Genomic DNA, 11,045 nt, shown 5'->3' with positions numbered 1-11,045 from the left:
AACAAACCTTAAGACAGCCCGTTCCCAATCCAAATAATCTTCTATATGCAGGCGCCCTTATAAGAACTGAATGTCTATCTTGACACGAAATTCCCCTTGGTGGTGTAGAGGACGATCCCGATTTGGCCTTATTCCCATATGATCTTCATAAACCCTTTCACCTGGGTCGATGAATTCATTCATCGTTGTTGCCCATTTTCTTCTTTAGAATCAGAATAAGCGGGATTCACAGCAGGGATGCCCCGGTGAACCCGTTCAATACCTACAGGCGCCCTTCAGACAGGGGAGACATCCCCCCGCGCGACTGGCCTTGGGCCTGGGATTATTCCTTGGTTCTACTTCAACAACTGAATGTCTCGCCGGGTCTCAATAGCAAACTGCTTGAAATCCGTAGTGAGTTCGGCTAGTTCTTGGTTGATGTTTGTGAGGGTATTCCACAAAGCATCGAAGCTCCGATTATCGTCGGATGCGGCACGTCGGCTGCTTTCAGCCATCCTATTACTTGTCTACAATGCTCTGATACCAGCTGTTGTGGAAGCTTGCCGTCAGGAAGCACCGGAGGAGAGCTACTGAAGACCTGCACAAAGAAAAAAGGAAAAAAAACAAGGCAATGGAAGAGGGAAACTTGTGTATATTCTATTATCTGCCTTTCTCCTTTCCTTACAGCCTATTTGTATAAAACTTAAAAACTATAAAAAGGATATTTGACTAATGAAAACTAATAAAAGTAGTTGTTAGGTAATACTATTTTTGCATAATCGGAAAAGAACTAAGAACGTGTAAAGTGGCCTTGAGATAACAGAATGTGGTTGTAACACCTGCACCTCCTTTAGGCTTAAGCTGTACCACATCAGAGGAGTTTTTGAGAGCTTCTTGAGCCTTCTTGCGAGAGAGAGAGAGAGAGAGAGAGAGAGAGAGAGAAGGGTTGACACCAAGATTTGTGACCTCTTTATATAGTCTGCTTCACCCTCACCACTTAACCTTGACTCCTCTCATTGTTAGTCAATCCTCAGTTGATACCCTCGTAACTCAATATGACCCCTTAAGTCATCAATCATGCCTACAATACCAGCTTTGCCACCCTCGTTGTCTAACCATGCTCCTCACGTAGTTTTTTTTTTCTTATTTTGAAAAATAAAAATAGAATGAATTCCATCAAACCAAATATAAAAAGATGTTTCCATTTGCTCATAGTCAAATAAATTACAAAAACTTTACAATGTGTTTTAAAATTAATACTTGTATTCTTAATTCTTCCAAATAAATAAACGCTTAGCCTAATGGGCGAAGATCAGTTTATTTTTTATATGCAAAATGTGCTAAAACTTATAAATTAGGCCCACCACACAGAAATTTCTTAAGAAATATATTTTTGTATTTATAATATTTTTTTATTTAAAAAAGCTATCTTAAATGTTTAAAATTAATTAACAAATTTATAGGCTGATATGCAATATAATTAAACTATTATGAATTAAATATAATTAAATTAAAATTTTAATATTTTTTAAATATTATTTTAAAAAAAAATTATATGCATATCATTAAATTTTTATGTTTTTATATATTTAACACATAAAATTTTATTTTCCCAAAAAAAAACACATAAAATTTTATAATATTATATAACACTCAAAATGTACCCTTCAAAAATGATGCCGAAACCCGGGCGAAACCTCTCCGACTGTAGTGGCTGCCATCGAACATGGGCAGCAACGTTCAACTTCAATGCATCTACTTGCTCGAACAATGCAAGTCGGTGCTTCATCTGAAGCAAGTCCACGCCTTCGCTTCTAAGATTGGCGCCGACTCTGGCACTCTCTTCACCGGAAAACTACTCCTCGTCGCCGCCGTCACCCTCGTCAATGCTCTCGATTACGCCCTCCATTTCTTAGCCGACTTTCCCTCCCCTGACGCCTTCATGTTTAATACCGTTATCCGTGGTCTTGCTGAGTCGCCTCAACCCTACCAATCTTTCATCACGTATGCCCACATGAAGCGGCTCTCTCTATCCCCTGACAGCTTCTCCTTCGCCTTTCTCCTTAAGGCCGCCGCTAACAACAGGTCCCTATCCACCGGCTCTCAGATCCATTCCCAGTCCATTCATTACGGCCTCGATGCCCATCTTTATGTGGCAACAACGATGGTCAGTTTGTACGCCGAATGCGGCTGCATCGCTTCTGCAGAGAAGGTATTTGGCGAATTGTCTCACCCGAATGTTGTGGCGTGGAATGCTATGGTGACGGCATATTTCCGCTCGGGGGATGTAGCCGGTGCGGGTCAAGTGTTTGATCAAATGCCAGTGAGAAATATCACTACATGGAATCTTATGCTTGCGGGGTATATGAAAGGCGGCAACCTTGGGGAGGCACGAATTTTGTTTAAGGAGATGGAGCGAAAGGATCAGGTTTCCTGGAACACCATGATTGTGGGCTTTGCTAGTCATGGCTATTTTGAGGAAGCTTTTGGCTTTTTTAGGGAATTGATGAGGGAGGGGATAATGCCCAATGAGGTTAGTTTTACCGGTGCCCTGTCAGCGTGTGCACAGGTAGGAGCATTTGAATCTGGGAAGATTCTTCATGGGCTTATTGAGAAGACAGGGATGAATTTTATCATGGCTGTGTCAAATGCACTACTTGACATGTATGCGAGGTGTGGGAAGATCGATATGGCAAAGCGGGTTTTTTATTGTGATATGGAGAAGAGGAACATTGTTTCCTGGACATCAATGATTGCTGCATTGGCAATGCAAGGTCACGGCAAAGAAGCACTTGAGCTCTTTCATGAAATGTTGAAAGCAGAAATTATACCTGATTGGATCACCTTCATAGCGGTCCTCTATGCGTGCAGCCACTCGGGTTTGGTGGAACAAGGTGTTGAGCTTTTTCAAAGTATGAGTTGTGAATATGGAGTCCAGCCATCAGTAGAGCACTATGGTTGCATTGTTGACCTATATGGTAGAGCAGGTATGTTAGAGAAGGCCTACGAGTTTGCAAAACAGATGCCAATAAAGTCAAATTCCATCATTTGGCGAACCCTGCTTGGGGCTTGCAGCATCCATGGCAATGTCAGGTTGGCTGAGGATATAAAAATGAGACTTGCAGAGCTTGAACCAAATGATTCCAGTGACTACGTTTTGCTTTCAAATGTCTACGCCAAGGCTGGCAAATGGAATGATGTTATTGATGTTAGAAAGTCCATGAACGAGAAAAGCATGAGGAAAGATCCCGGATGGAGTGCAGTTGAGGTGAATAAGGTGATTTATAGCTTCATTGCTAGCGATACGAGGAGCAATGTGCAAGAAGAGGCATTGATGAAGCTTGAGGAGATCATGTCTAGGCTTCGGATGGAGGGGTATTGGCCACAGCTTGCAAATGTTTTGCATGACATTGAAGAGGAAGAGAAGGAAAATGCGATTGTGAGACACAGCGAGAAACTTGCAGTGGCATTTGGAATGGCAAGAATGTGTGAAGAGGAGGTCATAAGAATAGTGAAAAATTTACGAGTTTGCAGGGATTGTCATGATGTGATGAAGTTGATTTCGAAGGTTTTCAAGAGAGAAATATTGTTGCGGGATCGTAATCGGTTCCATTGTTTTAGGGAGGGAAACTGCTCATGTAGAGACTTTTGGTGACTGAAGAATATTGAATGAATTAAAAATCATTAAGGCAACTTCATACAACATTGGTGAAGATTTGATGTACAAAAAGAAAAGATGAAACAACAGAATTTGAATTTCTGTTTTCTTCAATGACTCGCAGTCTAATAACCTCTCGATCTTCATGAATTGCCATATGACTCAATAGGTTCATTTTTCACTTCCTTGATATTAAGGGATAATTTTAAACTGCTTTTCTAATTTATGTTGTCATTTGCTAATCCCAGGATGCTTGACATGTTGCATTAAAGGTGCGATTTGGACCAGCTTGGTTATATGTATCTTTTCAGGTATCAAAATCCATGCAAGTTTATTTTAGCATTAACAGTATTGTGCATAGTTCATGACACTAGATGAGCTTCTGACTGAAAGTAGAAAGAAAATATCGTGCATTGCATTGCACTCAATGCTTTGAAAGCACTGATTGAGAATCACTTTTCATGTCTTCTTAAGTTAATCTAATTAATATTGAATTTGAGTAAAAGGTAGTGGCCGTGATGTGCAAATGGCTAGTGAACGCAGCAGCGGTGGATGGATAAGGGTTAGCAGTTGCTGGTCAACAGCAAGTGTTGTGGTGGGGTGATGAGTTTCATGTTGATGATGGCCTTACATGGTGGACAAATATTCTGACGAAATTTCCTTTGCCTGGCCTTCATCTGCAGCTGCAGGTAATCAACATACTCCATTCCAGTGTTTGACGGCTAATCAGTTCCTATCATTAAATCTGTGAAAATAGAGCTTCCTCGTTCCATTGGTATAGAATACTTCCATCTTCGTCCTAAAATGCATCGCGTCCGCGTAGCATGTATCCATATTGATGGCGCCCCTGTCACCTGCTACCAATGGATGCGCAATAAACGAAGTGGCTCTGTTTTAAGAACTCTCCGTGTCTCTCCGAATCCGCTTTCGTCAGATTCTTTCTTTTAATCATAAAATATTATCAAAGTTGCATTCAATGAATGAAATGTTGATTCAAGCTACAATTACAAATGAAATCTGATAGATCCTCACTGATAGAAATTTAGTTGAACTCTTTATCATTTCTTAGTAATTTTAGGATTTGTTTGGGACAGTATTTGTCTTTTTTATTTTTTATTTGGTTTTTATTTTCTCAATTCTTTTGAGATATTTCAATAATGAAAGTTACTTTTTGAACTCATAGTAGCGAAATTATTTTCAATAATTTTAGAACCAATTTTCAAAAATACTACAGCGATCCTAAACAGACCCTCGGTAAAGTTTCTAAAAATCCGTTAGTTTCAATTAAAACTTTATTAAAATACTTGAATTTTGGCTGAAACTAAAAATATTAATAAGTTTCAAGTTAGGTTCCAACGAAATTGGTCTTAAACCACTAAGATTGAAAACGATGTGTGATTCTATATTTCTTATGAGCTTTGGCTTAATGTTTCATAACAAGTAGATTTTTTTTCCTCATAAGTTGTTTTGATCAAGCTTTTTAAATTCGATTTTGATTTTGATTTCAAAATTCGGTTTCTACAGACATTATCTGGCTTCGTCGACTTCTACGGGAATTTCAAATTCCATGTTCTCAACCTACAAATTACTTTGTGACAACATCTCATCTATAGCTCTTGTAAACAATCTTATTTTTCACGCCAGGATCAAGCACATTGAAATCGATTTTCACTTTGTTCGTGAATGCATTAAGAACAAGGTGCTTACTATCTCACATGTTCATACAACTGATCAACTTGCTGACTTGTTTACCAAATCCTTTTCTATTCCTCGGTTCCAATTGTTACGAGACAAGCTCAACATTTCCGAAGCAAATGTTAGCTTGCGAGGAGGTGATAAGCAAGCCGACTTTTAACAAAAAAATATGCCCTTTTTCTACATGTCCACTACTTCTCTATGGCAGAGCACACTTGTTCTGATCAAATCCACTTCGTTGTCTTGTAACAGATTAATCAACACTGTTGAAGTAGTTTTCATGTATTTTTCTTTATATATCTTGTGATGCATAGCAGCAAGGCAATGAAACAGTACCCGGAGAATTATTCCTAACACTTGTCTTCTTCAACCTCATAGTAGAATTAAGTTTCTTTGCAGCTGCAGGAAATAGCTGAAATTGATGAAAGCAGTGGAGATTCGTGTGAAGCAGTTCAACAGATGATGGCCTTACATGGTCATCATTTAATCAAGGTAAAAATGTTCTATTTTAGTAAGAGAGAAGTTTTTGGTGCTATTGAAAATTAAATTTTGGGTGTCAAAGAGGTAATTTGCATAGTTTGTAATTGTGTCCTGGTTGATATTTATTTTGATAATGTTAGGTATATTGAAAGGTCCCAAGTATTGGATGAGAAAAGTGGAGGGTTGCGTTAGGTAGTTGACAACCAGCGTAAAACTTATCGAATAATAATGACATGAATCCTTTAAGAAATTGTGTTAATGCTAGGGCGTCCCCTGGAAGCGACGCGTTGTGTGGCCTGAATACAGTGACAAGTGTGTAAGGGCCGCTGCACCGGCACCCGGGTGCAGTGTGGCCAAAAATAAAAAAAGTACTCGTTTGAATCAAACGGCCCAAAGCTAATTTCACCAGAAATCCCACAACCCTTACCCAAACGACCGGGAGCACTCTCTCTATCTCACTCTCGAGAGAGTTAGCTTTCAACTATACACGCAGTATATAATTTTATAACTGCAAACTTCTATTGGACCGGATAGACTTCGGGCCCGATGACCAATCAGCCATTGAACCAGATCAATCATCCAAAGTACCTTAATACCCCCACTTGGGTTACAAGCTCACGTCACCGAGCTCGGTGACTTTTCAACGCAAATAAGAAGTCTATATTAAATAATATACCAGAGGAATTTAGCGATGTGGGATTAATAGACAGGCAAATGTGGAAGCTTAGCATAATAAAAAATCCTTTATCGTTTATTTAGAAGAAGAACCGTATTAAACGTTGTTTTATTCACCTAAATTTAGAACATTATATCGCCATAAAATTAATAGAGAAATGAGAATATTTCAATTCATTTTGTACTTGTGATTATCAAAATTCATCCAATTAAATAGGAATATCTTTTTGTAAACATTTGAATGAAAAAAAAAAAAAATTAATGATATTTGGGATTATATAAACATTGGGTTAATTTATTTGACACCTCTACTTACGTGAAGGCTAATATTTAGCCAGAATTATCTTGATTTATAGCATTCTCACCCAAAATCAGAACGATCAAAGACAATAATAAATTTTATTTTATCAAATTTTAGCATCATTAGCGTCTGCGCCATTAATGAAATCATTTTGATAAAATCATATACTATGATTTTTTCCAGATTTTTTGTGATTTTCTTCAAAAACTTTTCATACAAACATTTATCCTTTTTTTTTTTTTGCAATAAAAGGAGTGCCCGTTTGGTTCACAAGGCCCAACGGCTACTTGGTTTGCCCGGACCAACGGCCCATTTTCCATCCACCGATGAGAGCTAGAGGTAATCGCTGCTCTGTTAAACCAGCCTCACGCTTTCCCCTCTAATTTAAGCCTACGCCTAAACCAGTAGCAACCAACTACCCATCTTGGATCGGGCAGGCCAACCTTCGGCCCAATACAAACCAGCCAATGGATCATTCAGAGCACCCGTCTGCCCCAACATGGGTAACAAGCTCGCGTTGCTGAGCTCAGCAGTCTAATGCAGCAAATGAACGATTTATATCTGACAACATTCAAAAAGCTTCAGCAATGTGGGACTAAAAAAATGATAGTGAAAGCTTAACTTAATAAAAATTCCAACGTTTTCAAAGCTTTGGGCAAAAAGAGATCGTAGTTTTTAGTGAAAACCATAATTTTAACGTGCATATTTTGCAGAGAATGCTTTTTTTTTTTTGCTTTTACATAATAAGATTTCTTCAATGATTTCTTGTGATAATTTTGTATACGATAATAGAAATTGGAGCAATTTGATCAATGAGCTTTCAAGTTCAGAATATATTTAATAGAAGATTGATATACTTTCACATTTTATTTATAAAGAATTTTATATACATATCAATTATAACAATTCACTCTTTTGATAATCGATGATTGGTGTAGCTAGGCTTGTTGCGTCCTAGAATATTCGCGACGGTAGAGAAATATATAATTTAACGTCTTAACATTGTACGAAGATCCAGAACACAATCAGATAAGAGAGAGAGTGTAGCGTTCATAAAATACACCATAGTTTTTATGTGGAAACCCTTAAAAGGGGAAAAAATCATGGGGTCTGACCCAGTTTGAATGAATCCACTAGTACTTGTTGTCGATTACAATTGAGGCCCCTCCTTAGGAGAAGGCCTCGGTTTGATGTCACAAATATACATCATATAGAGTGCATTACATGGTGGAAGTTACATAGACATGTTTGTTTGGTTTGCAGGACCATAGTCGATAGGTTAGGGGCCGAAAAGACCGTAGTTGACAAAAGACCGGGATCAGAAAGACCGTTGTCTGTTGGTGGAGGTCGAAAGGGCCATAGTACGCGACGGAGGTCTGAAGGACCGTAATCGGCAGGAAACCAGGGTCAGAAAGATCATTAGCTGGCGATGTAGGTTGGAAGGACCATAGTAGCCGACAGAGGTCGGAAGAACTGTAGTCGGTAGGAGACCGGGGTCTGAAAGATTGTTGTCTGGTGATGAAGGTCTGAAGGGCTATAGTAGGCGACGAAGATCTGAAGGACTATAGCCGGCAAGAGACTGGGGTTTGAAAGACCGTTGTCTGTTGATAGAGGTTGCAATATTTTGGGAGAACTCTAGACATCGAGTGGTGGCCTGGTGGAGCTCAAGGCCTCAAGTAGTGGTCCAACAGGTCCGGGCCTCAGGTGATATTCTTGTGCAGCACAGGGCCTCAAGCGGTGGTCCGGCAGAAATCGGGACTCAAGTGGTGTCCTGGTGGAGCAGAAGGCCTCAAGTGATGGCTTGGCGGAAGTCTGAGCCTTAGGTGGTGTTCCGGCGGAGCAACGATGTCAGGCGGTGGTCCTACGGAGGTGAGGGCCTCAAGTGGTGGTCCAGCGGAGCAATAGCGTCAAGCGGTGGTTCGACGGAGGTGAGGGCCTCGAGTGGTTGAGCAACAGCGTCAGGCGGTGGCCCAGCGGAGGTGAGGGACTCAAGTGGTGGTCCGGCGAAGTCCGGGCCTCAAGTGGTGGTCCGGTAGAGGTGAGGGCCTAAAGTAGTGGTCCGGCGAAGGTGAAGGACTCAAGTGGTGGTCCGGCGAAGGTGAAGGACTCAAGTGGTGGTCCGGCGAAGGTGAATGACTCAAGTGGTGGTCCGGCAGAAGTCCGGCGGTGGTAGAACAGTGGTGGTTCGACGGAACTCCTGCGGTTGTCTGGCAGTGGTCCGGCGAAACTCCAACGGTGGTCGAGGAGGCAAGGAAGCAAGAGCGATCTCCAATCTCTCTCTTTTTTCCTTAGGCTCAGGGGGTCCTCTTTCAAGAGCAGAGGGAGCTCTATTTATAGATTTCTGGAGTGGCATGGCCCGTAAATAGATGAGATATCAAGGGTAAATGGGGAGTGGTCGGATGAACGGCCAATGTTGAATCCCTTGATCATGCACTGTTCTTTAGACATTTGAAGACATTAATGATGTCAGAATTCGGCGATCTTGGGCTCGTTGGGTTTGTCTTGTCGAACCACTCAATTCGAGTATAAGCCTGTTATGTTTGAAAATTGTTTGGTAATCCAAATTGTGGTTTGAACCTTCCAACAGTGCTTTGGATCCTTTATTTGGACCCATTTGGGCTCGGATTGAGTCGAATTTGGTGTCGTTGGGTTCGTATTTTTGAGACGCTCAGTTCGACAGTAAGTTTGCTGAAATCGGAGTTTGAATGGTCTCCAAATTAATTTTTGAATTTTCCAATTTGATTTTGTATCGAGATTCGCGCCCGATTAAGTTAAATTTTTGACGGCGTATCAAGGCTCATGAATGTTAAAAATCTCTTGTTAATTTATTTAACTTGTCAGATTAAATTCGATTATGCATAATATTTCAAATACACCTCATTTGATCCTTGTTGGATTCAAATTTGCTTATTACGAAAATTAAGAGAGAGAGAGAGAGAGAGAGAGAGAGAGAGAGAGAGAGAGTATAGGAAAGGTTTAGAATACTCAAGAAACTATGAGTTTCAAAATTGACAAAATATCCATTATATCAACCCCAAAAGTTTCTCAAATTATTCTACATCATCCCCTATTTATATGATTCTAAGGACTATATAAAATGTTACATAAAAAAAGTTAAAAGTACAACATTACATAGACTACTAGTAAAATGTTACACACTACTCTAAACACGTATTATCTCCTACTTGGCAAGGAGGCCACAGTTGGAAGGATTTGACGAGTTGCTAACGGGAAAATCCAGTAGTGTCGAGTGTGCTTAGGCAAGTGCTTATATGAGATGTGAGAAGTAGTTGGTAAGTTGGTTGACGGGGTTGGTGACTTGTAAGGAAGATCTGAGTTTACCTAGATAGAGTGAGCAAGTGAGATGTTGTCACGGGGAAAGGAGAACTCTTGCTTGTATCGTCACGACGAGTTGAACTGAGGGCCATGAGCGGGTGCCTTCATCTAACTTAATTTGGTGAAACTTATTTTCTTGCGAGAGAGGGAGAGGGTGATTGACATATGGTCAAAAAATGCGGTGAGTGTCGAGTTACCAACTCTAGGGATGAATCATGAATTTGTTCATGCATATAGGGTAAACTCCCAAGAAAGCCTGGGTGAGTGACGCCTTTTGGTCCTTTCAACTGAGTTCTCCTTCGACTTCCAATATAATCTTATTCTATCATAAATGTGCAATTAGATGAGGCATATCTAATGAGTCCTAAATTTTTGTTAATTTAATTCGACAATTCAGCGGACTTAGTTGTTGGCTTTCTTATTTATTGAAATTCAAAATATGATTTAAGAAAGAGGAATTGTTGAGTATTATATCAAATTTAAAAGAAGTTACTAAGAATAATACTTATTTTGATCTTTTTAAAATATATAAATTTGTCTACTATTTAACTAAAAAAACATTTTAATATTTTTTTCATCAAATTTTGCACATTTGTTGGTGTCTAAAATAAATACTTACTAATCATAAGACTCATGTAATTAGTGCACTCACATTTTTCAAAATTACCCCTTTGTTCAACCGTGAACCGGTCTTTTGCCCGATTTGGTTTATCCTAAAAGTTGTTTCTACATCAAACAGGCTAGAACCAACCAAAACCATCAGTTCAACCGGCAAACTGTTGAATTGGCCTATTGAATTTTTGAATTATTTAAGAATTTCAGCTCTTTTATTAAATGTGTTGGGTTCGAGTTGACTCATCAACCCAATTTTGGCACATGTCATCGCTATCAACATTGTGACATGCCATTACTATTAAATCA

The 11,045-nt window shown here is 39.6% G+C and overlaps 1 protein-coding gene across 4 annotated transcripts; it reads left to right on the top strand.

Moving 5' to 3' along the window:
- The first annotated feature begins 1,666 nt into the window (after positions 1-1,666).
- LOC110098958 (pentatricopeptide repeat-containing protein At1g74630) lies at positions 1,667-5,819 on the top strand. Of its 4 annotated transcripts, none has more exons than XM_028694130.1 (4): positions 1,667-3,806; positions 3,886-3,948; positions 4,144-4,326; positions 5,732-5,819. In XM_028694130.1, exon 1 carries the CDS (start codon positions 1,706-1,708, stop codon positions 3,632-3,634), a length of 1,929 nt encoding a protein of 642 aa, XP_028549963.1. In that variant the 5' UTR covers positions 1,667-1,705; the 3' UTR covers positions 3,635-3,806; positions 3,886-3,948; positions 4,144-4,326; positions 5,732-5,819. The 4 variants fall into 4 exon arrangements, with proteins under 4 accessions (XP_028549963.1, XP_028549961.1, XP_028549962.1 ...); XM_028694128.1 differs by lacking the exon at positions 5,732-5,819 and adding an exon at positions 5,162-5,718 and having other exon boundaries at positions 4,148-4,326; XM_028694129.1 differs by lacking the exon at positions 5,732-5,819 and adding an exon at positions 5,282-5,717.
- Positions 5,820-11,045: the final 5,226 nt, after the last annotated feature.

The sequence above is a fragment of the Dendrobium catenatum genome, unplaced genomic scaffold (genome assembly GCF_001605985.2).
Source record: "Dendrobium catenatum unplaced genomic scaffold, ASM160598v2 fragScaff_scaffold_402, whole genome shotgun sequence".
Classification (NCBI taxonomy): Eukaryota; Viridiplantae; Streptophyta; class Magnoliopsida; order Asparagales; family Orchidaceae; genus Dendrobium; species Dendrobium catenatum.
The sequence above is the reverse complement of the archived record's forward strand: the minus strand, read 5'-3'. Positions and strand labels throughout refer to the sequence as shown.